Source organism: Eulemur rufifrons, chromosome 2, assembly GCF_041146395.1.
Source record: "Eulemur rufifrons isolate Redbay chromosome 2, OSU_ERuf_1, whole genome shotgun sequence".
Classification (NCBI taxonomy): Eukaryota; Metazoa; Chordata; class Mammalia; order Primates; family Lemuridae; genus Eulemur; species Eulemur rufifrons.
Window position 1 is genome coordinate 114234649 of NC_090984.1, and position 26322 is coordinate 114260970.

General features: G+C 41.4%; 1 protein-coding gene across 2 annotated transcripts in view; it reads right to left on the reverse strand.

Moving 5' to 3' along the window:
- Positions 1-26322, reverse strand: part of TTC7B (tetratricopeptide repeat domain 7B) — a 247340-nt gene that overhangs the window by 119614 nt on the left and 101404 nt on the right. For both annotated transcript variants that reach the window (XM_069465219.1, XM_069465218.1), the window contains exons 6-9: positions 24122-24200; positions 17313-17485; positions 9333-9396; positions 5358-5495 (exon numbers count right to left, since the gene is read on the reverse strand). In XM_069465219.1, coding sequence (XP_069321320.1) covers positions 5358-5495; positions 9333-9396; positions 17313-17485; positions 24122-24200 — 454 coding nt within the window. The remainder of the gene's footprint in view (positions 1-5357; positions 5496-9332; positions 9397-17312; positions 17486-24121; positions 24201-26322) is intronic.

Here is a 26322-nt window from a genome sequence, read left to right on the forward strand (position 1 = left end):
CAAACACTCTATCTTGATTTCTCAGCAGCCTGTGGCTCTATTTGTGTCATGCCCACTGAGGCCTTCGAGAGACTTGGCACCTAGCTGTGTGTGTGCTGTACAGGTGGGGCTGTACGAGATGCCCAACTCTAAAGGAAACTAGCAAACAGTAGGCCTGTTAAGCAGACTCAGTTAGATGTGCAGTGTTTTTCACAACGCTCCCTGATTAAATAAGTGTTTAGGTTAGGGAGGGGTAAATGTCCCCTTGGTACAATCACTAGCCAGACACTTCTGCCCACAGAACTACAGTATTGTTGAGATTTACCATAAACAAATGAATATGGGTTCCACAGGAAAGATAAAAATACCGTCTCCGTCTTTGAAGCCGCCATGCCTACGTAGGGGGGACATATACAACCTTCAAACAGGACCCCATAATATTCTGTCAAAATGGAGCCATTAATAGTTGAATTCAAGAAACAAACCTCCTTAGCAGCTTGGGTTCATTCTAAAAAACAGATGAAGCAGTGCTTGTTGTTTTACTTTTAATAGTGCGGGTTGTCATGCCAACTAGTGCTGGTGTTTAAAATGAAGAGGAAAAAAAGAAGTGTTCCTTCCTACACAAACCTTTCAGCAGGGCTCACAATTAGTCTTTAAAAAAGATGAAAACTCACAGCATTGGAGATATGGTAAACATTGTGCTTCTAGTTAAACCTGTCAGAATGAGGAGGTGACAAACCTGTAGTTTGTGTTTCCTTTGTGCAATGCTCCCTGCCCAGTATCTGGCTGAGCAGCGCCCTGGAGGAAAGAAAGGCACGATGACGCAGACACAGGCAGGCAGCCTGTCCTCAGCTGGGAGAGCAGCTTCCATGTTGAGTAGGCACAACAGAAAGGACAGCACCCTTGGGGGAGAGTGGCTCTGCTCCACCAAGCACAGTTCTTAAAAGGCGGGGTCTGCACAGCGCTGCACAACACACCCAGTGCCCAACTGTGCCAAGGACAGGCACAAAGACAGGAGGAGAGAAGACATGCTGGCAATGGCAGCAGAGGCACCCCTGTCCCCTCTGTGGTGCCTGTGGGCCCAGGCCAGCCAGAGAGGAGCCAGGAAGAAAGAAAACACGCCTGGTTCTGATGTGCAAGAGTTGATGGCTGGAGACAAGAGAAAGGAAAGTAGGAGGACAGGGTGAGAAGGAGGTAAGACCTCTTCTCTCACGACAAGACTCATGGTTGCTGATACTTCTGTTCCCAAAAGGTCCCGCCCGTGTATAGGAAGATCAGCCACGTTGCTGAGGCAAAGAGGACCTACTCACAGACCAGCCACAGGGAGATGTGGCTGGATCGCATTAGCGAGGGGCACAGGTGGTGACGCTGACAATTGGGCCCCTCCCCTTCTCTCCAAGATCCTCTCCTGCCACTCCTCTCTGAGAGCAGCCCTGGCTTCCCAGTGCCTCAGCCCAAGGTCTTCACATCTCCCAGCCTGAGACCGGAGGGTGTGTCTCTTAGACTATTTAACGCCTAGCAGACCTTAAAGATCCAGTTCACACATATGAGCTACTCAAAATCTCATACTGGAACTCCCAACCTGCAAACTCTGCTGCAATTGGCCTACTCCATTCACCTGGCAATTAACATGCCTTGCACTAGTAAGTCTTCTCTAATTTGGTTACCTTTCCATGTGTTTCTATTTGGCCTCCCTAATTAGAATGGAAATTTATTGAAGGCAAAAGATCTTTACTGCATATTTTGTTGTGTTCCCTGTGCCTGGTAACTCCTGTGTATACAGTGGTAATAACTGCAGCAGCAGCAGCAGCAGCAGCAGCAGCAGCACACAGTCGCTATTTTATGAGCTCTATGTGCTGGGCTCTGTTCTGAGTACTATACATAGATTAACGAATATAACCCTCACAATTGTCTGAGATATACACAATTATTATCCCTATGTTACAGGAAAAGAAACTGAGGCATAGGAGGGTAATGACTTGCCCAGGATCATGCAACTGTTAAGTAGCAGATCCAGAACTCAAACCAAAGCTCCCTGACGCTACAGCCTATGGGCACACTAGGCTGATGACCGGGTCTGGGGTGGAGGACGCAGGGATAGGTCAGGTGCCAACGGAGGGGAGAAGAGAGATGGGGAATATCTATAATAAAATGTGTAGGATCCTATCCCATTCTATAAAACTTACATAATGCACATGCACTTATTCATAAAGACGGATGTAAAGATGGTCTCTAAAATGTCAGTGGATAGTCAACTATCTCAGGATAGCTGGATTATAAGGGACTCTTATTTTCTTTTCTATATTTGTATGTATTGTTTGATCCTTTTAGGCACATGCAGGGCTGTTGCACATGGCAGAAAGACAAACAATGAAGTCAATTTCATTATGGCAGGAAAGGAAAACAAAACAAAATAAAAAAAAGAGAAAAAAAAGAAGAGGGGTGCCACCGAACGTTTCCGACACACCCGCGGCTGTGTCGCAGAAAGGCTGTCCTGGCCATGGTGCCGGAGGTGAAGACGGGGAACTGTAACACACAGTGAATGGTAACAGTGACAATCACTGACATTTGCAGGGCCCAAAGAAAGGTAACATAGGAAGTTGAAAATCTAGTTACTCTCACAGCAACACTATTCACAGTAGCCAAAAGGTGGAAACAACCCAAATTTCCATCCATTGATGAATGAAAGAACAAATTGTGGTATATCCATACAAGGGAATATTATTCTTCCATGAAAAGGAATGAAATGTTGATACATGCTACAATGTGTATAACCCTGAAAACATGCTAAGCGAAAGAAGCCAGACACAAAAGGTCACATATTGGATGTTTCCATTTATATAAATACCCAAAATAGGTAAATCCACAGAGACAGAAAGCAGATTAGTAGTCGACAGGAATGGGGGTGAGGGGGTGTGAGGAACGGGGGGTGACGGCCTAATGGGTGTGGGGTTTCTTTAGGGTGATGAAAACGTTTCGGAAAGAGGTGATGGTTGCGGCACAGGGTGAATGAGCTAAATGCCACTGAGTTATACACCTTAAAATGTTTACGTTTGTGTGAGTTTTATGTCAATTAAAAAATATCCAGTTACCCTTTTAACTTAAAGTCCCGAGAAAATGGAAGGGCAGATGAGAACAACAACAACAACAAAAAAGCCAAATGGATTCAGAAAAACCCCAGTAAAGATGGACCACGATGCCCCGAGACTCTGTGAGGTTTTGTTTTTCCCATGACAACTGTTGCAGTTGGAAGGTCTGAGACGACACGGTCGTCTGTGCTGAGGGAGGCTCCAGACGCCTGTGTAGACAGAGCAGGGAAGGCTGGAGCCGAGCACCCAGTCCCCTCTGCTGAGGGACGTGGAAGCTGCGCTGAGCCCTCCCCAGGCGGCCGTCCCAGCGCTGTGCCTGCTGCCCGGCTGCTTCCCCCCAGCTTGGCAGGGGCCACACTCTGCTCGTGGCTGTAGCGCCAGCCTTAATCACAGCCCCTGGCTGTGTTGAAGAAATAAATGTTCTCTAAGAAATAAATGTTCACCGTATTTTATCAACTGACTTATATTTCTAATAGATAAAACACAGATATGACACAAAATTCAAAACGCTCCAGGGGACATACAGTGATAAATGGCCCTGTCCTCCACCCTCCCACGCCGACATCTCTGAGTCCACCTTTGGCGCTGTCTCCGCCATTTTAAATGCGACTAGTGGGACCGAGCTCTGAATCCCAGCGGCTCCGGCAGCCAGACTCTCCAGTGACTTGGTGTCAGGTTGTCACCACAAGATGGAAGCTACGTGTGATATCAGGATGGAAGTCATCTGGGTGACAACCAGGTCCCAGGACTGCGTGCCGTAAGAGGTGCGGCCTGCAGGGGAATCTGCTGAGGTGACAGCCGCCTGCTAGAGTCATTCATGGAATGACGAGAAACCCGTGGGCGAGGCCCGTCCACCCAGGCAACCGGGCCGGCCACCTTGAGCTGCTCACTCCCGTTCTGCATGTCGTAAATGTCAAGCTGGGGAAAGGGGACACTGCTCCCTGATGGGACAGAAGCAGACACGCACACCACTCTCATCCCTAGGCCCAGAGAAGTGTTAAATGGTTTGTTTGGAGGAAAAAATTCACCTTAAAAGAATTCAACTATGAGCTGGGTGGTACTGTCCCCACAGATGGGCTTCACGTAGACACAGATGACAGAAACTACGCTGGTCAGGAGGAGGAGGTCCAGGAAATCAGGGCACTCGAAGGGGGCGCAAAGCATTCAGTGATGAACAATCTGGGCCAATCTCAAGCCTGGCTGGAGTCCCGGGGTGAGCCACATGTGACGGGGCACGTACTGCTTTATCTAGCCGGGTTGTGAGGGGTTTGCTTTTTTTTTTTTTCTGAAGGCTGAGTAACCATTGCCCTGTATAGTCACCAAACCAAAGACTAAAAAAGGATTCGAGCCACGCAGGCTCATCTGTTCCCCAACGTTCCTGCCTAGCGGCGACGCACTGGCAGGCTGGAGGGTGAGTCGGCCACTTATCTGGTTTCAGCCAATCTGTTACTGTATTTCACTCCCTGTCCTCGTGCCCAGAGGCTGTTGCAATGGGTATAAATTTAGAAAGAGAAAGATAAATAACATGGAAAAGTTCCTTTTAACAAAATAGGTTCCCTCTCTCTCTCTCTTTCTCTTTATTTTGCTAAAGAAAAGAAAAAATGATCTCGTTACTTATTTAGCCTTTCCATGGTGGGATCTGGTATCCTGGGAGGCAACCTAGTAAGTAACACACGACCTTAGCCCAAGATTAAGCAGCTTCATTTGAAACTGTGAAGCAGTCAAACTTCCATCCTAAGCGTTTCTTAGAAACTGAAGGAGTGAGAAGATGACAGCACCTTGCACAAGATCTGGAATCCACGAGGATCCCTTCTCAACAAATAAAAGACTGTAAATGAAGACAGTGTTTACTTTATATCAAACAGTCCACCGGCTAACCTGATGATACTGTGTCTGAAATTGCCATTTCACTGGGAGCTGCATGGATATTTTAAACGAAACCTGTTTTATAAGGAAATTAATATCACAGACGGAAGATGTTCAGTTATGATGGAAATAAACTGAAAGAGAAATTGCTTGAGAAATGCTTGCCTCCTCTCACACACACACACTCACGGCCTGGAGGATTATGGGCCACCAGTGGTAAGAGACTGCAGATCAATTCCGCTACCTCGTCATTTAGCCCAGTGCCCATTTACAGAGGAGGAAACCAAAGTTAAATGACTGCCCCAAGGTTACGCGGCCACCAGGGGGAGGGAGGTTCCAAGACCAGGTCTCACAGTCCTTTCCTGGGGTCATCCCACAACCACCAACCACCCCCTGGAAGCCCACCAGACGCAGCGGCTGTACCTCTGACAACATCTCGTACTGGCCCCTCCTGCCGAGAGCGATGGTCAGTAAGTCGTAGACCACAGACGCGCTCTGCAGGCTGATGAGACGGTCGCTCTTGTGCTCAGGTATCCTGCTCAGCACAGCGTCCCGGTTGGCCTGAAAACAAGATGGAAGAGAAGCAGATGCTGAGCTAGCCCATGCACATGGCTGTCACTGAGTGGTACAGAAGCCACCTAGGCCCTCCTGCCCCTAACAGTTTGCCAAGGGGCTGGAGACAAGGGCAGGAGTAAGCGAGAGGCCTGTCACCTCAGGTCATTTATTCAAACTCCCCTGAGCACCGCAGCACATGGTATACGATATGTGCTGAAGTACTGGAGGTGTGAGCCCAGAGGCACATGTACCTGTCAGCAGGTGTTTGGAGGAAGCTCTGGGAGCGGATGCAAAGCAGGGAGAGTTTCCGTGGGCTCAGGCTCACAGACAGCCTCGCTGCAGACACAGCTGTGCTCTAGGGCGGCAGACTCATCCATGGGCTGAGGCCCTGCTGTGTCTTACCTGCAGCTCCTGCTCCTGCTCTACGTTAAAGAACGGGAGAAAATTCCCAACCCTGCATCTGCTATGACCAAATGGTGTCATCGAGCTCCATCAGTCCTACAGAGATACATCGTACTTTTCCTCTATTACCAAGCAGCACTCAAATCCCTATATGACATCTCGACTGGAACAGACCACAAATACTAATTCAATCTTGATTAGGGAAGCACAAAACAGATGTATAAGAGAAAACAGAAACAAGCAGACTTTTACTTTAAAAGATATTACCACAGAGGACTCAAGAGAACACCTTGTCAATTTCCCATCTCTACTGCTTAGCATAGAAATACATCGGGCACATTTGAGCTTATTAATCTCATCTATCCAGAAAACAAATGTTCTTTATAGCAACTTGTTTCCATTACTCCTGAAATTTAATTTCTCTACAGATTCCTCCAGATATACCACATGTATTAGGGACTTAACAGCTAGCTCATTCTCCTTTTCTCCCTACTAGGAGTTCAGACTCAACAAAGTTAGATTTCGCCTGCCTCTTTTCCCCTGCTAATTAACAGAAGTCTCCAGATCCATCTGTCCCTAGGAGCAGAGCGAGGGCCACTCAGCCTTTCCCGTGAAAGTGGTACATGAGGACCTGGGGTCACTTGTTCGTGAAGGCTGATGTTTATCTTCCTGCCTGACATTCGGAAAGGCCACACACACACCTTCCTTCTCACTAATGAGACAAAATGCCTTCTTTTTGTGTGTAAGTCCAAGGCATTTACTTTTAGCCACCCATCAGTACTTACTCACTTTAAAATTCCTTGCTCTTAAATGTCAAAGACAAATAAGAATATATAAGACAGGCCACTTCCTACAAAGTGAGTCATCTCTTATGGAAATAAGCCTGCTTTTGAAGATTTCATTCTAAGTTTTTCTTGTTAAGACTGCCTTTTGAGCTCAACAAAAGAATCTCTGATGGAAATAGGGACTGCTGTAAATGGTTTCATTTCATTTATTTGCTATAAATGTTCCATACTGAGACCAATGCCTGGAGGAGAACAAAATAAAACAAAACAAAAATACTACTTATGAGACATTTTCAAGTTATGCCAAATGCTTTTTTTTTTTTCATTTTTAAAGAAAGTATCCATATCTTTTGGTTAAAAAGGTATACTCCAACAGATCCACAAATAATAAATATTCCAGATATTATCTCAGTGGTAGCTGTGCAAACATAGTTCAATAATCCCCTTCTCCAAGGGAAAACTAATTCGACTTGCAGTGAGAAAGCAGTATAATTCCGAATGATTTCTTGTAGGTGGAGAGACTACGGACAAATTTATGCTTCTAAGTTAAAGTCAGAACCAACAAAGAACACAATTTTCTCAGACACCAAAAAAACACAGCAATTTTCATTTTGGTTCTGAAATTGAGCACATACATTTTCTATCTAAAAGCTGAAAAATCAAGGAGTCAAAGGACATGAAAAAAGGCTTCCAAAGGCAACTGAATTTAGATTTCTACCTACATTTTATGGAATGACTTACAGGGAGAACACAATTATTTTGGTTAGAAACCTAATCCTTCATATTTACTGATGACATCATTGGATTTATTATTCCCTCGAGAGATTATTCTGGAAATTAAATACCATAGAGCCAAATTTGACTGTCTCAAAGAGATCTCAACTTTTGAGTATTATTAGTTTATACCACTTCAAGAAAGAAGCAGGAGAGTTGAAGACATCATTCCAAAGACATCTACACTTAGCACAAGCGTTTCAGAGATGGGGCCATGTTTTCCAAATTCCAGACTGGAACACATGATCTGACAGCGGAACACAATATTTTCAATCAGAATCATCTAAGTAATCTAAAATGTATGGTCATCACGCTTTCAGAACTTTTACACTATGACCAACCAAGTTTGCCCAAAGGAAACTATCTGCGAAGCTGTGAGGAGTCCAGCTTGGTATAAGGGAATGTTAGCCAGAAGGCCAACATTGCTGGTGCCATCCATGAACTGGTGATGAAGCCTGGTGAGACTTGTCCACTTGAATGCCACCAAGTGCCAGCCTGGTCATCTATGTGCCTTCCCCTTGACTGTGCCAAGGCACAGTAGAGAATGAAAATGACACCGTCCTAAGTTACCAGCTGTCAGTCAAGGCAAGAGGAGCCAAGGGGCAACCTGTTTCCTTGAGAGGAATCCTGATGACGCCAGAGAGCTTCCAAATAAAAGGAAGTGGTAACTCAGGCAGTCTTGCTCTTGTAAACATCTCTGGGCCATTCCACAGAACAAGAAAACCCAAGGATTTAAACTGAGGCAAGAGAGCTACCCTCCCTGACTACTCACGGCCTCCTGCGATCCCTCCTGCTCTCAGCACACGGACATTCTTCTTGTGCTCCATTTCTAAGTCTTTTCACCTGACTGTATTTCGTACCTCCAATTCAACAATGTGTTTGGGAGCAGAAGGGAAATGCCTTCTCTTGCTCGAATTATGATTCCTTTTTCTCCACCTACCTGTGTTGGAGTGCAAGTTATGAGGAGAGGACAGTACACCTACTACAAGGAGCAGTAGACCACTGCATGATGCATGCGTTTCACTTGCTTTGGGCTTCAGGTTCCTTATCTATAAAACGAGGTGAATGGACATGATGTTCTCTAGTCCTTTCGAGTTCCAGGAGCCTGTCGTTCTGCTCAGGTGCTTAGCACACATAATTTACCTGCTGAGGTATTAACTATTACAACACTCATTACTCCTGATTTCAAGCCAGGGCCATATTGCCTGGTGATAGAGTAGAAACCCAATAAATGATGAGTGATGGAATTTTAGAATTAAAACTCAATATCCTGGCCAAACACTAAGAAAAACATTTCAAAGGAATCGGATGATCTGGCAAAACTCCCTCCCAGCAGCATGACCAAGTAATGGCAGTGAGCTCTCACAGCCTGGGATCTCGTAGTGCTTGGGAACAGGTGGGAGCTTGGAGATGAAGGCTATTTCATCAGGCTCCTACTATGTAGACCAGAGGTTCATATGTCCAATAAGTGTTTTATCCAAAAACTTTCCCTCATACCAGGGCAAACTGAGAAGGCTTGTAAAGGTTGTCCATTGGGAGCTTCTTTCTCTTTTTAAGGCTCCTTTGGTGGCCATTTTAGCTGTGGCTTACCTACATACAATTGCATTAGTGTTCAACTGAAACTTGGTGGATAAATGAACCAACTAAGATACCTGCTAATTGGAGAAATGCCAAGCTCCAGGCTGAACAAGGGACACTGCTAGCAAGTCCAAGAATGAAGAAACAACCCTCTTTTTAAAACTCTACTGTTTTTTCTCACTCAGGTATCCCCGCTAGAAAGTATTTTCTCCCAAGAAAAAGAGTCACCATACTAATGGTGACCAATCAAACAAAGTACTACAAGGACAAGGGGAAGAACAATATAAAAACACACTCCACTTACCATTGATTCACTAATCAGCAGTAACAACAGGGCTTCTTCAGTATTTTCTTGAGGACAAAAAATGCTGTAAAAAGAAAACCAATGTTGATATATTGCAATTTCAAAATAACATAAAATACACAAATATGAGCAGAACTGAATGCTAAAAGCTTCTAGATTTTTATATAAAACCCAGAAAAAATACTGTATAATTTGGACACTTGAATTAATTTGCCTATTTCTATGGTAATCTATGGAATTAATACATTTTTAGCTATGCATTTTAATGGCAGACAGAAGGGTGAAGCAAAGTTGTAAAAACCAAGTTTAAAAGCCCCAAAAATATATGTTGCTATTATAGAGGCAGGAATTTTGATCTGTATAAACTGACAGTAAATAATATAAGCTTTCTCCTAAACCCATTATGGAGGTATAAACTGCAGACATTTCACGACTCTTCTTGCCTCTTACCTGCTAACTGACATATCTTATATTGTTATTTAGATGAAATGAGACTGAAAGCAGTTTTTGAGTTTGAATAATTTCTCTAATACTATAAGAATTTAGTGAGCTATCTTACTTAAACACACATGTTTTATTATGGCAAGAGCCGTCTTATTAATCTATTTTATGGAATTTGGCTGAACTCTAAAATCTTGGATTAAAAGAAAAAGCTTTTAAGCTCAATGTTGCTCAGGATTAGAGAACAATAAAAACCCAAATATAACCCCAATCTGCATTCTCTATACCCTATTTTTTGTGCCGTGAGCACTTTTAAAGACTTGTAGCATTTTTTCCCCTCTTGTTCTGAAGCTCTAGAATCCTTTGAGTAGAATTGTGATTGTTATCACCAACTGGGCCAAACTCCATTTTTTTTCATGGAATGAAGAAGAGTTTGCAATAAATTAAAATGAACTTGGTTTAAAAAAAACTCCTGGATATTTTGAAGATGATGAAATAAAAACTAAATTTACATCTTCCCAGGGGTAACATTACAATCATTTAATTGAAGAGATTTCCACCCAAAGAAGGCAAAAAAAATGTTTGCCAAGTAATTATAAATACTTGTTCTCTTTGAAGCGCCGGTAATTTTTGTACTGCATCAAAGGATGATAAAGAGCTAGATAGAAAGAATACAGTGCCTGTTGCTCTTCTTACAACTCTGACATCACAGAGGTAAGAAAGCCACTGGAGGGATGGTTTCTATTGCTCTTCCAGGGCTAAAATTTTATGAAAAGACTGGCTTGAGAATAAGCAAGATTCTGGGATTTGCAGTGACTTCCTTAAGGAGTCAGCCTAAGGTGATGAGCGTTTTTCAGAAGATAGGATACTTCTTTCCCCTTAAATTCAGAAATAGAACTTAAAGGCCCTGAATTAAGAGTGCCCCCCCGCCCCCCTCCCCCGTGTGTGTGTGTGTGTGTGTGTGTGTGTGTGTGTGTATGTCCAGCAATCGTTTCCTGATATGCTGGCCGGTGCTTGTATGCAATTGGGACCTTGTGAATAAAGCAGTAACATTAACCACTTTCTTCGTGGCTAGCTAGCTCTGCATTGTCCAACTCCAGATTAATTGAAAAGAGAGAGAGCCCATGCTAATTGTGACTTCACACCAGCCAATTTAGTCCATGGATAATCTCCAAATTCCATTTGAGCCATCCAGCCTGCTTCAGTGCTAGGTTGTGTTATTTTTACCAGAGTTGCTAACAAGTAGCACATTAACTGATTCTAATGCTACTTCCTCTGCCCTCCCTGTTGTGGCAGGCAAGGTGGGTCCTCAGGAGCACTGCGAAGCTCCGGGGGCTGGGAGGAAGAAGTTGGGGAGAAAGGGTAGTTGTAAGAGACATGCCTGGAAAACTATAAACTCAGAGCCTCCTTCTCAATAATTAGGAATTCTCTAGACCCATTTCTGGCCATTCCTTCCCTCTTCCTCACTCAGGGAAGCATGGAACCCAGGGTGGATGGTCAAAATTGTTGGAGCCTTCCTTTTGTGACCTTCTCCTCTTTGGAGTCCAAGAGCCTGAGAGAGAGATCCTGGGGTGCCCAGGCCTCAGCCTTGAATAGTGGGCAGACTGGGGCCCTGGACCCAGAGGAAGGTCAGTGCAGGGGAGACACAGGGACAGGGGGAAAACAGATCCGCAGGCATAAGGACGAGCTTCCACGAGCTGGTGGGCTGGCAAAGGAGGTGGCAGTGCCAATGCTGCTGCTGGGCTGAGAATGGGACGGCTGCGTCCTAATCCTAGTCATGCCACCACCCCACTGGGGACCTGTAGGCAAATTGCCCATTTTCTTACTTTGGATGAAATGAATTTACTAATTCATTTTCTGATTCTACAGAAGACATAGGCAACAAAGGCTCCCAGATAATAGCTCTCTCTTAAAGTTTTCCCTAGATAGGTGAAAAACTTTACTGTATGTGGTAGAAACAATCATACAAAAGAAATTAATCCAACTTTATCTAACTGCATTTCATCTCTTCTGTCACCTCTAGCTGTTACACGACTAATGACAAGTTGGACGTCTGAAGGTCATTGGCACCATCCAGGACCCTATTTAGGTTCAGGAAATGCCATGAACACCACCAACCCACAAGAAAGTTGATTTGTAAACAATGATAACATCAATTCCAAGGTCTAGTAATGTGCCTTTATAATTTTAATATGCCTGGCTGGGATACTACTCCGGAAAATTCCTGGAGAAATATAGCCAGCCAGGTAAGACCTGAAGACTCAAAGCCAAGAATGGCTGAAGCCCCACCCCACCCCAAGTCACACTGTCTGCCAAACATGTGACGGCAGGATCTATTGTCAGTCCCAGGACTGTGCAGAAAGATGAGGGTGCCAAGAAAGGAAAAGGGCCTCACCCACAGCCCTTCCCTTTTTTGTCAATTCATGTAAGTCAAAAAACTCCTTCACAACAAAGAAAGAAGGTCCCTCATGCACACCAGCCCAGGTCCACTGAGCTGTGCTCTGTTGGGTGGATGAGGTGAATCCCACATGGCACATCACCTTGCACAAGGGCTTCCGTGCTCCTGGTGACCATGACTTGCAGGTGGGCTGTGTGCACCAGAGGCGAGGAGCTGACGGCCAACCAGTGGTGCAGCTGGTCATTTACATAGCTTCGGTTTTGCCGTCAAGAAGCCGTCCTGACCCCTCAACATACCTCATCTTTCCACTTTAAACACTGTCCCCGTTCTTAGAAAAACTTCCTCATTGGCTAATAGGAGGCTCAGACCTATACTTAGTATTCCATGATAATTACTTTTTCCTCCTCGACCTACAAAGGAGTTTTAGCACAATGCCTGGCACTCACTAGCATTCAATAAATCTTTTCATCATCCACTTCCTGAAAATATTGTCCAATATTAACTACCATCCACAACAGTGGTTTTTAATCTCCTGCTTTACATTGTGCTGATTATCTAGTCTAGTATGCATTTAGTTATCTAAGCCACCTCAAATGCTTTTTACAAGGAGGGATAAAATGAAAGGAAAAATACACTTGGCTGAAATACACTAAGAAGCATGCACAACAATGGTCACAGAGGCACTGTTCCTATGAGCCCCCAGTGGGAAACTAATTCATTATCTAACTCTACAGAAGACACAGGGGGGACAAAGATGAGAATCCTCATGTATACATCACAAGTAGAATAGATCAATATTTTGGAGGATAGTCATAAAATGGAATACCTTGCAGCAATAAAAAAAAATTACTTCCACGTGCAAAAATATGGGTGAATCTTTCAAATATAAAGTTAGATAAAAGTTAAACATAAGAAAGTGAATACTGTATAATTCTATTTATGTAAATTTCAAACTGGGAGAGGGTACCAAGAGGGCTTCCAGGGTTCTGGCAATGTCTGTTTTCTTCATCAGGATGCTGATTACCTGGATCTGTTCACTTGGTGAAAATTCATCAAGTTTTATACTTTTGTTTATTTTTCTCTGTGTTTGTTATGTGTCAAAGAAAAGCTTACCCTAAAAACAAGTAATCAAAAGCCAATTAAAATTCCTCATGGAAACACCCAGAAGGAGGAAAACAAGGAGGCCCATGACAGGTGACCCCTCCTCTCTTCCTATCCAGAACTTTCAACATTTTATTTCCTTTCCAAATTCAAGAAGGGCAGAGAGCAAGCGTCCCGCACCTGTTCCGTGTCTGGTCACAGTGCCAGGGACGGAGCTTCCTGGCGGAGCTCACTTTTCATTTACGTCCCATCATGACCAACTATCCTGAGTGGCCCTTGAGGTCTGCTGGAGCCTTCAGGATCTCTGCCACCTAAATTCTGCTTTATACTTACACTTCTCCTCAGAGACTGAGTGGAAAGGAAGAGTTTGGGACAATTGGCCCAAACGAGGTCTGAACATTATCTGTGGATTCCCTGTTCCACCTCCAAACCAGCATAACTGAACTGGTGATAACGTCCTTTCTGCCACAGTGTTGACTGACAAGATAGTCCTGCCGCGGTTATAAGGGAGCTCCCAAACAAGTATAACCCCACAGGTTTTCCCTCTTCACTAATATTCCAGGTAGGAAGTAGGGTTGTGAACTCATAAAATTAGGAAGCTAAAAACTGATGGTGATAACTGAAGGCATAGGATCAGTGTGGAAATTAATGATATGGAGAACAGAATTGCAATAGAAAAAAAATCCACAAAACTGAGAGTTGGTTCTTCAAAAAGATCAATAAAATTAACAAACTTTTAGTTAGAATGACCCCCCAAAAGAAAGAAAAGACTGAAATTATTAAAATGAGAAATCAAAGAGGATGTGACAGCCAGCCTTGGAAAAAACAGAAGTAAAAACATTATAAGAGAATACTATGAACGACTGTATGCCAGCAAACTAGATAACTTAGATGAAATAGATAAATTTCTAGAAAGATGCAAACCACTAAAACTGATTCAAGAAGAAATAGAAGATATGAATAGACCTATAGCAAGTAAAGAGATTAAATTAATATTCAAAAAACTTCCCATGAAGAAAAACCCAGGATCAGATGGCTTCACCGGAGAATTCTACCCAACATTTAAAGAAGAATTAATACCAATTCTCCATAAATGTTTTCAAAAGATACAAGGGGAGGGAATACTCCCCAATTCATTTTATGAAACCGGTATTACCCTAATACCAAAATGAGACAAAGACATCACAAGAAAAGAAAACTACAGAACAATATCTTTTGTGAATATAGATGTAAAAATTTTCAACAAAATACTAGCAAATAGAACCCAGCAGTAAATGAAAAGGATTATACACCATGACCTGGTGGAATTTATCTCAAGAATACAGGTTGGCTTAATATCTGAAAATCAATCAATGTAATAAACCACAACATCAGAATAAAGGACAAAAACCAAATGATCATCTCAATTGATGTGGTAAAAGTAGCTGACAAAATTCAATATCCTTTCATAGTAAAAATACTCAACGAACTAGGAAAAGGAGGGACATTTCTCAACCTGGTGAAGGATATCTATAAAACACCACACTAAACACCATACTTTGTGCTTTCCCCCTGCAGAGATAAGAAACAAGACAAGGATGTCTATTCTTGTCACTTCTATCCAACATTATACTAGAGGCTCTAGGCAGGGCAATTAGGGAAGAAAAAGAAATAAAAGGTATCCAGGTTAGGAAGAAAAAGTATTAATAAAACTATTTCTATTTGCAGATGACATGATCTTTTACATAGAAAATCCTAAGGAATCTAAAATACTATTAGAACTAATAAAGAAGTTCAGCAAGGCTGCAATATACAAGATCAATATACAAAATCAATTGTTATTTCCACATTCTTGCAATGAGCAATCCAAAAATGAAATTAAGAAAACAATTCCACTTACAATAGCATCAAAAAATTATCGCGCGCACGCGCACACACACACACACACAACTTAGGAATAAATTTAACAAAAGAAGTACAAACCTTATATCCTGAAAACTATAAATCATTGTTGAAAGAAATTAAAGACAACCTAAATAAATCAAAAGACATCTTATGTTCATAGATCAGAAGACTTAATATTTTTAAGATGTCAATACTCCCAAATTGATCAACAAATTCAATGCAATTCCTATTGAAATCCCAGCTTCTTTTTTTTTTTTTTTTTTTCCAGAAATGGACAAGCTGATCCTAAAATTCAAATGCAAATTCAAGGGACTGAGAGACAGGGGGACCACAGCTAAGAGGTGCTGAGTTTATTTTTGGGATAATGAAAATTTTCTAAAGTCAATTGTGGTGATGGATGCACAACTATGTGAGTATACTAAAAGCTGCTAAATTACACACTTTAAATTGGTGAATTGTATAATACGTGAATTATGTCTCAATAAAACAGTTAAGAAAACCTGATCGTGTGTACTTGTGTGCAATGAAACTTGTGACTAGTAACCAGTGCTGGTCTGGGGATGTTCCCTTTAGTCCTCCCTTTATGGGGATGCTCGATCTGCGTTTTGCCTCCATAATTCTCCTTACACAAGTGGGGAATCCGATGTTAAAAGTGACAAAGTCTGAGTAGTTGAAGAAATAGAGGAGAAGTAGCCAGCACTGTAAGCTTATCTGCCTTCAAGGGATGGGGCCACACTGGAATAGCACCAGGCAGACAAACAGCTCCCGTCCATGTGTCAAACTGGACTGGGGTAGAGGGTGGAAACTAAGTTTCTTAATGTACCTGGCACCTTGGTTATTAAGAATATCTAAAACAGGAAAAAAACTCTATGGTCTATTTTTAAGATATAAATATTACTTAAAAATAAATAAAATACAGCATCATAGTTCATAATAAAAAATGAACTCTAAATAGTTCATAATGAGGGGTCAGCATTTTTAAAGTGAGAGCTTGGGAATTACTAGGACCGATGCTTCATGAATCCAGGTAAGAACTAAGGAGTAAACACAGGCTGTAAATTAAAGAAACCTGTGTTTCAATGAGGCCATGGAAAAGGGGGCTGAAAATGAAAATAAGCCTACAGAAAAAGCTACGAATATACTAACTTGTCTGAATCCACATAAGAAATGCAAACTGAAGAAGGCAATGAAGGAGAGACACGCCCGGGTCAACTTAAGAGGATTATTAACGGGCAGTGGCCTTGAGGATTGCTGCCTCCCTTTGCAAATGCCATAATCATTTTCAGATGTCACACATGGAGAGAGTATCTAATCACCCATCTCTGCCAGTGCTTTCCCTGGGGCATCGGAAGCAGCAGCCTGCAGCCTCTTAGCCACTTTTCCAATTTGATTGCACCAAAGTTATCCGTCTTTGTTCGTGCATGTTCTCCTTTCCTTCATGTAGAGATTTTGAAAAACCATCAGGCCTTGTCCTTGTAGGAACAGGCAACGGTGGGAATTAAAGGTTCTAACGGGAGGAATCGGGAATAGGTCAACAACTGTCTCTGTCTCCCAGCCCTTCACTGTCTCGCTCCCTCCCGTGTCCTGCTTCCTCTCACCTGACCTGATGCCAAGACTGTGTGGTTCTCCGGCCCGTTTTCCTCCAAGGTGATTATGTCCCAAATTTAAAACTTCAAAAGATAAAGAAGTTCTAAAGAGACATAACCTCCCAATCACTTTCAAATTCTTTAATTCTCCTTCTTATATCTAGTTCAGTTTAGAACAAGATTTTAAACAAAAGGATCGAGGAATTGCTGAAGAATAGAAAAAATGTTAGCTCTGGCTTACAAACGGCCTTGTCGTTGACTGCTGTATAACGCTGGGGTTCTTATAATAAGGGGAACAAAAATTTCAGAGACCAACAGTGATGGCTGTGCATGGCAGCCAAGTACTGAGATGAGAGCATTTTTCCACTTAAAATGTCCCCACTCGTGCACAGATATTTGCAAAGTTATGAAAAGTAATGAGGTATCAATTAAATTAGAAAATGAGACTTGTTCATCTGATTTTCTTTTAAGGGGAAAAAAAATCTGCCCTCCTACTTCTACTCATCCTTGAATTTTCCCACGTTTCCCTCCCATCCCCTAACCTACAGGTGAGGACGTCAACTTGCATACTTCTCTCCTGAGTAGACGCGGGCTTTCCGAGTGAGGGTGTAGGTTTTTGTGTTTGCTCCTTTCCGGAGAGGATCGTCCAGAGGAGACTGGCACGGTGGCTCCTCCAGAGGGTTCCAATAGCTCTGCTCACACATACCCCGCAACAAGATCTCTGCCAGCTGCCTGGCTATGGTCTGGGAACACAAAGGAGGAAAAGCATAGCCATGAATCTATTTTGTATTATTCATTCATTCATTCATTCATTCATGCGTCCACTCATCCAATAAATATTTCTGTCATCACTCTGTGCTAAGCACTATTGCAAGACTCACAGTTTAAAATGTTTACTTTTATGATGAAAATCATACCAGTTTATGACAAAAAAGAAAAGAAAATATGTTACACTAAGACATCTGAACTCTTTAAACAAAAGAGGATCATGCACTTCAAATGCCACCCTGTCTCTGTTACGCGCTGGAACATTAAACATGTTTTAAACCTGAAACAACTGAAACTTTTAGCTAAGCCCTTTCCCAAGAGATCTTATAAATAACAGGTGATCTGCAGATATTTTCACCACTTCCCAATTGACATCCTATAAAGCCAGTACTCAGATGATGCTATTCCTGGAAAAAACAAACAAACAAACAAAAAAACCCCACAACTCTCCATTGATGAGCTGATGTCCACTATAGATATTTAGAATGTTTTCCTTCTTGGAGACACCAATGGCCGGCCCTACACAGCGCACCCCTGGGACTCAGCACCTGAGTGCTCTGTCCTCAGTGCATCCTGGGCCTCCTGGCCTTGTGCAATAGAGAAGGCAAAGTGGGGCCTGGGGATTCTGATCAAAAAAGACCTTTCCGCAAAGCTGGATGGGTATCTCCTTCCTCACTGTGAAAACCCAGAAACAACTGGATCTTGTCCTCCTAAGTTATATGCAGATTAATATGCCTTCCCAAACCCTCTGGGACTCCACTGCCTAGAACAGTACCATGCATGATGTATGGGGGGAAGGAGTGTGTGGCATGTCCTAAGAAGTGTGTCTTTGATTGATGCATACCACTTCATTTAGCTCATAATCTGCTAGTAACAAAGAAGAGGATAAGGAATTTTTTTAAAATCCCTCTGAAAAGAAGCACTGCGTCCCAGGGTAGTCCACACTGCCCATGATCACCCAGAGGTAGCACAATAAAATTTCAACCAGCAGGGTTTTCCACCAGGTTTTAGCATTCTTTGCAAGATGCAGACAAAGAATGTTCATCTTCCCAGAGAATGAGCCTTTAAAAAAAAAAAAAATGTTCCATAAGAGAGCTTTGTTAAGCTTTTATCCATGTGAAATCTCTTAAAACACCACAAGGAAATTTAAATGCAACCAACTCACTAGCCTAGTGGTTTCTGATAACCACTGGGTAAAGGCAAATTTTCTTGATTATTCCCAAGTAAGACTTACTGGCTTTAAATGTCTATAAAAATTTGAAATTAAATGTGCTCTGATCATCCCCAACTGAGCAATCTGTAAAGATCTCATAAGAACACAATTTTCAGGATCTAAACAGTTCCTGAACTGTTTTCTTAAACCTTCCATTATAGTTTCATTTTGATCTCATTGCAATCATATAAGCTAATGACTTCTGCTAGAAAATTCACCTGGCAAAAATAACTTCAACTCACTATAGCTGAGAAATAAATGTTAAAAAGAAAAAAATGAACAAAGAACTTCATTTTCTGGATATATCTGCCATGCAGGAATTCTAAAGTTGTAAAAATTTCTGCCCTCCACAGTTTGCTTGTCCACTGCTAGACAGCTCATGGTAAATCTCATTTTCCCTTAGAATATTAACCTTCCTAAGAGATTTTTAAATGGGGTTTTGATGTGATTGCATATTTTAAAGGCATCACTTCATCAGCGTACTGAAAGGACATTTGGTTGTGTCCATGGAAAGCTCAAATGAAGTTCAGAAAATGAGATAAACATGAGAAATTACCAACAAGATCACCAATAACTATCATACCTTTTACTCAACCTATATTTAGTTTGTAGTTTAAATGCCTAAAAATCATTGGTAACTACAAAATAAATTTAGAATTAAAGGAGGGAAGTAGGCCTGAATTAAGGCCTGGATGTTTATGTACAAACTTGGTCATTAAATGCACTTTTTGTGTATTTTTTTAAAATTTGTGGTAAAATTCATGTAACACAAAATTCACCATTTTAACCACTTTATTTTATTTTATTTTTGAGACAGGGTCTCACTCTATTGCCCAGGCTAAAGTGCAGTGGCATCATCACAGCTAACTGCAACCTTAAGCTCCTGGGCTCAAGTGATCCTCCTGCCTCCAACTAGCTGGGACTATACAAGTGCACCACTGTGCCCAGATAATTTTTCTATTTTTTGTAGAGACAGAGTCTCACCATGTTGCTCAGGCTGTTTAACTGTTTGTTTTTGTTTTTAATTTTTTTTATTTCAGAATATTATGGGGGTACAAATGCTTTGGTCACATAAATTACCTTTACACTGCCCGAGTCAAAGTTACAAGCGTGCCCATCCCCTAGACAGCGAGCACAACACCCATTAGGTGTGAATTTACCCATCCCCTCCTCCCACCCCCCCACCTGCCTGGTCCCCAATGAATGTTACTTCCATATGTGTACATAAGTGTTGACCAATTAATACCAATTTAATGGTGAATACATGTGTTTGTTTTTCCATTCTTGTGATACTTCACTTAGAAGAATGGGCTCCAGCTCCATCCAGGTTAATATAAGAGGTATTAGTTCACCATTTTTTTTATGGCTCAGTAGTACTCCATGGTATACACATACCACATTTTATTAATCCACTTACGTATTGATGGGTACTTAGGTTGTTCCTATATCTTTGCAATTGTGAATTGTGCTGCTATAAACATTCAAGTGCAGATATCTTTTTTATAAAATGTCTGTTTTTTCCTTTCAGTAAATACCCAGTAATGGGATTGCTGGATCAAATGGTAGTTCTACTTTTGGTTCTTTGAGGTATCCCCATACTACTTTCCATAAAGGTTGCACTAGTTTGCAGTCCTACCAGCAGTGTATGAGTGTTCCTATCTCTTCACATCCATGCCAACATTTGTTGTTTTGGGACTTTTTAATAATAGCCATTCTCACTGGAGTTAAGTGATATCTCATTGTGGTTTTAATTTACCAGGTGGCATTTCCCTGATGATTAGAGATGTTGAGCATTTTTTCTTATGTTTGTTGGCCATTAGTCTATCTTCTTTTGAAATGGATAATAGACTTAAACCTAAGTCATGAAACCATAAGAATTCTAGAAGAAAATGCTGGAAAAAATTTTATAGTCATCAGCCTTGGCAAAGAATTTATGAAGACCCCAAAAGCAATCACAGCAACAATAATAATAAATAAACGGGACCTGATCAAATTAAAAAGCATCTGCACAGCTAAGGAATCAATCATTAGCGTGAATAGACAACCTACAGAATGGGAGAAAATATTTGCATACTATACATCCTGTAAAGGGCTGATAACTAGAATCTATAAAAAAAAGCTCAGGCAAATCAGCAAGAAAAAAAATCAAACAACTCCATTAAAAAGTGGGCAAAGGACATGAACAGAAACTGTTTAACTGTTTTAAAGTGTACAATCCCATGGCATTCGGTACATTCACAATGTTGTATAACCATCACCACTATCTAGTTCCAGAACATTTTCATCACCCCCCTAAAAAAACATCCTTTAAGCAATCATCCCCCATTCCCCTTCCTCCCAGACCCTGTGAACAACTAATAAGCCTTCTGTGTCTATGGATTTGCCTATTTTGGACATTTTGTATAAAATGGAATTTTACAATATGGGTCTTTTTGTGACTGGCCTCCTTTACTCAGTATGATATTTTGGGGTTCATTCATATTGTGCATGTATCAGTACTTGATTCCCTTTAGGCTAAATGATACTCCACTGCATGGATAGACCACATTGTGTGTACCCATTCGTCAGTTCATAGACATTTGGTCTCCACCTTTTGGCTATCAAAAATAGTGCTGCTGTGAACATTCACATGTAAGTTTTTGTTTGACCACCTGTTTTAAATTCTTTGGGGTATATAACTAGGGATGGAATTACTGTAAATGTCTTTTTTAATCCTTCTCTGCTATGGTCCAGATAGAATTTACCAAGCAACTCTTCCATCTCATAAGAATATCATAAATTTGCAATTATCAGTGAATACTAAAAGAATCATAGATACTAAGACTGATGGAAACACTGTCTTATGAATGGCATTATCTGGAGAAACTTTCTGATGTCCAGTGTAAACCAAGACACCAGTGAATAAGACCAAGAAAGTGCTTCTCAGCTAGGGTGGGAAAGAATGACATGTGGAAACTTTAGAATACACAGATTCTCGGGCCCCGTCCCAGACCTACTCTGTTGGAATTTCTGAGGTCAGGCATAGAGATATGTGTTTGTTCAAAGTTCTTCGGATAATTCTGATGCACATCTTTGGTTAAGCACTCAAGGAATCAGAAACAGTTTAACTTAGGTCACTTAAAGATCATTAACTGAGATCAAAAAGGCACACGTGTACCTCAGTGTGACACAAAGCGGGTAGCGTCTCCCCTCCTGTTAACAGTAACCAGTCAGCAGCTCCGGTCTGCCCAAACGTTCTGTAGGAGCCTCATCACCAGCCTTCTCAGAAACAGACATTGACACGAACCCCTTCCTTCCTTCCTAACACATCTCTATTCAGAATCCTGCCTATTTTTAAAAGTTAAAATCTATGGATTTGAAAATTATAAGCCTTAGACAATAATGGAGGATATTCTCTAATTTGGTAAAATAATGTTGAAGTCAGCAGTAAGCAGATTCCTGAGGTGTATTTAGTACACTCACACCTTTTAATGGGGAAAAAACACTCACTTCCTTAATCAAATATATATATTTGAGAGTCAACAATAGGAACAAATGTTCCATATTTAAGCAATTTTGCAAGATTGGCCTTTTTAGTGTACTTTTAAAACAATTATGAAAGCACCTGCCAATTTAATCTGTTACTTTCATCATGCTTCCATATCTTAGAAGAAACTATTCATACTGACCAGTTGAGAAGTTTTATGAAATGTTGGGAGTAGGTCAATTTGAGAGAAAAGACAGCTGGCAACAATTTTTATCCATGTTCTTTTGTCTTGAAGAACCCTAAAAATCTAAATGTTTTGTTTGAACTTTTTAAGACACCTATAAATCACATCAATATATAAATAAATATTAAGGGCCAAGTGAGTTCTTAGTGGTGGGGCGAGTTGTGTGTGTCCGTGAAGTTGCTCATATTATCTCACTCCCACAATTCTAGAAAAGCCTCCTGCTTAGCCATGGGGCCCCACAATTTGTATATCTACCTCCTAAAACTCTGAAGACACCAGAATGAAGTTAATGCCCTCGTTTCCTGTAACATGAATCTCTTAGCCTTGCCCAGCTGAATAATTCCCCACAGCATTTAAAGGATTGATGATAAAGAGAGGACAACAGCATGGATGACAAAAGACAAAAGAAATTGCAATCTTACATGGGGGTGCTACATCAATTGTGACATGTGACATTTGCTTAGCTTCTAATAAGCACCAAGCCTTCACCCAAACACCAAGTGGCTACGGCTCTACAAGGTAAGCTCCAGAGGTATAATTAATGAACCTCCTTAGATAGGAAAGTGAAAGGATTAAAAAGGAGGAGAGAGATTTCAAGTCAATGGGAGAGCCAAGCTGCTAATCAACCGGTTAACCTATCTTTTATATTTGTCTTCTAAGTTTTATAGTCAACATAACTGGCCAAGCAACTAGTTCCCATTAGGATCTAATCTGCATTGCTCTGTGTGGGTTTTGGTATGAATTATAAACATACAGCCAATCCCATCAACACACTGGCATCCAGGAGGCATCCAGTCTACCTGCCCCACAGGTTGCACTTTTTATGTTTCAGGAGAGAGCACTGCCGACAAGCACATCAAAAGATGCTCAACATCATTAGCCACCAGGGAAGGGCAAATCAAAACCACACTGAGATACCACCGCATGCCCACTAGGATGGCTACAACTAAAAAGATAACGAGTGCTGGCAAGGATGTAAAGAAATTGGAACCTTCGGAACTGCTGGTGGGAATGTAAGACGGTGCAGCCGCTTTGGAAAACAGTCTGGCAGGTCCTCAAAACGTTAAACACAGAGTCACCACATGACCTAGTAATTCCACTTCTAGGCCTACATCCAAGAGAAAAGAACACGTATGTCCACATAAAAACTTGCACATGAACATTCCTAGGAGCATTATTCGTAATAGCCCCAAAGTGGAAACAACCCAATGTCTGTCAACTGATGAATGGATAAATGAATGTGATATAGCCACACAATGGAATATTATTTGGCAATAAAAAGGAAAGAAATAAGTGTTGCAACATGGAGGAGCCTTGAAAGCATTATGATAAGTGAAGGAAGCCACAAAAAGACCACATATTATATAATTCCATTTATATACAATGTCCAAAACAGGCAAATCCATAGAAACAGAAAGTATTAAATAAATCAGCAGTTGCCAGGAGCTAGAGGAAGGGGAAAATGGGGATTGACTACTAATGAGTATAGCTTCTTTTGATTAAAATGTCCTGAAATTAAATATCAGTGATAGCTAGACAACTCTGTGAATATGTTAAAAACTACTGAATCATATGCTTTAAATGGGTTAGTTACTATTTATATATTAATATAAAAACATAGAAATGTAAACATAGATGAGACAAGCACTGTGCTCGCCTCAAACAAGTCACCCACCGGTCACACTTACCATTCGCAGGTTTTGAGTTGTTCTCGTTTCAACTGCTCTGAGAAGCTCTCTAAATCTTCCGACTCCTCTTGTCAAGTTCCTGTGTGCACACAGAATTTGATAGAATTTCTATCTGGCACATATTAATATTAAATATTTTATATGCATATGTCAACACATTTTGTCTACCTAAAATCTGTTGGCTAAATTTTAAGTAAACAGTTATTCTGCTCATGGATCCATCTTTGGTCAACTCTGAAAAATATGACCTAAGATCGATGGTTTTTTTGTGCTTTCTAACCCCCACCAAATTTTCTGAAACAAAAATCTGAAAATCAGTTCTGAGGCCGATTAAAAAAAAAAAAAAATCAAGACCTCTTACAAGAGTCTACCTTCAAACTTAGAATGGCTCTGCAGCGTGGGGGTGAAATCTATATTTTTATTTAAAAGGTAGGTGTCAACAATGGGGCAAAAGGGTACAGGAATATCAGCAAGGCACCATATGTACTGTGGGTAAAAGCTTCTTGTTGCAATTTTTACAGGCAGGACAAAGAAAGATAAAAGGTATGAAAAATCAGGGACTTCACCAAGCAACCACTCTGCATCTTTGAGAACATAAATCACTGTCCAGTAAATTCACCAAACCAACTTCTCTGAACCCTGCACTGACAACAAGAAGCAACGGGTCAGAGGCCTGTTTTGAGAGCGAGTGTGACGACTGGCACCCGAGCTTCCTGAGTGTGATCAGAACACATCTCACCTCACTGCCCCACACACCTTACAGGGACGTGTTTGAGTGACGTGTTTCATTAAGGCACAAATAATGCTTTAGTAACATCCTGGTCAATATATTCAAGCCCCACTTGTTGTCCTCTCTGAAAACTGTGCCCGGCCAGTTCAGCTGGGAATGCTTTCCAGCTGGTCCCTTTACATTGAGCGCTGCCACCACCTATGACATAACTTGGTGATATTTATAACCTGCTCATTAGAACACATCTCATCTTTCCAAAAAGCCACAGAGCAGGTCAGCCGGTGCAAACCTGTCAGCCTCTGCAGGCTGTGGCAGATGCTCTAGGTATTTGGCTTTCTTCTTGGATGACATTTCAAATCATGCAAAGGTATTAAATCAAGCTGAATGTGGGTTCTGTAAGTTACAAGCACTCACGAGGGCTATTAACTCGTATCTTATACCTACACAACATCCCAGGGCACTCATTCACAAGAATGGCCCGAGAACTTTAAGGTTTATTGGCATAGGTATATAAATACTCCCATATTCCTCTCACCCACACATATCAGATAATATCAGATCAGAAGCTTTATGGCGGCATAAAAAGACAAGCTTGTGCTCAGCTTCCAAGCAGCACTAAAGGAAATCTAACAGGAACATGAATAAAAATTAGGCAACAGGCCCTGGGACAAGCAATCCACTCTGCTTTCTCCTTCATTTGTTTTTATGCGATCCATGGTCACAGGCAACAAAGTACATTTGCTTTGGACTGAAGCTTAGTTCTCTTAAGTAACATGGAGGGAAGGAAATAGCTACAGCTAAAAAAGGCCTGGGTATGGATATGGTAATCCAATTTTATTCCAGAGTCACTAATTAAGCTCCTACTATGTACAAAAGGAAAGTTATTTCCTTTTTCACATGTATTTTTCACGCTCATACTTTGCACTGTATGAAATAAGTGTTTCGCTGAGGAAACATAATTGAAGACCCTCATAGAAAAGGATGACTTACTAGGGTGAAAATTAGGCCTTGAATGAGCAGTATCAAATCGAAACATCATACCCCGGGGAAGGCTACAAATAAGAGTTGGTCATTCAGAATGCCTCCTAGGCCCTCCTTGCAGAATGAGCTACTTAGATAGTTACAGAAGCACAAAATTTTCTAGCTATAAATGATGCAACACAAGCTGGTTCATTATGACACAGAAGTGAAATGGCTTGCTCGGGCTCCCAAACCCAGGGAGAGAGTGAGCTGGGAGCTTTCTATCATATTCTATTACCTTCCTGGGTAAATGAGAGCTTGAAAACAGAAGTGTAACTCTAGAGGAAAGAACAAAATACGAATCCAAGAGCTCAGGTCTGTGCTTTGCATCATTAATATGCAAATTGCTTAATATATTTATAACATCAATTCTGTGTGCTCCAGTGATGACAGCTAGTGAGATCCTCCTAGGTACTGGTTCAAAACTGGAAAGAAAATCCGCTGGCCCAGG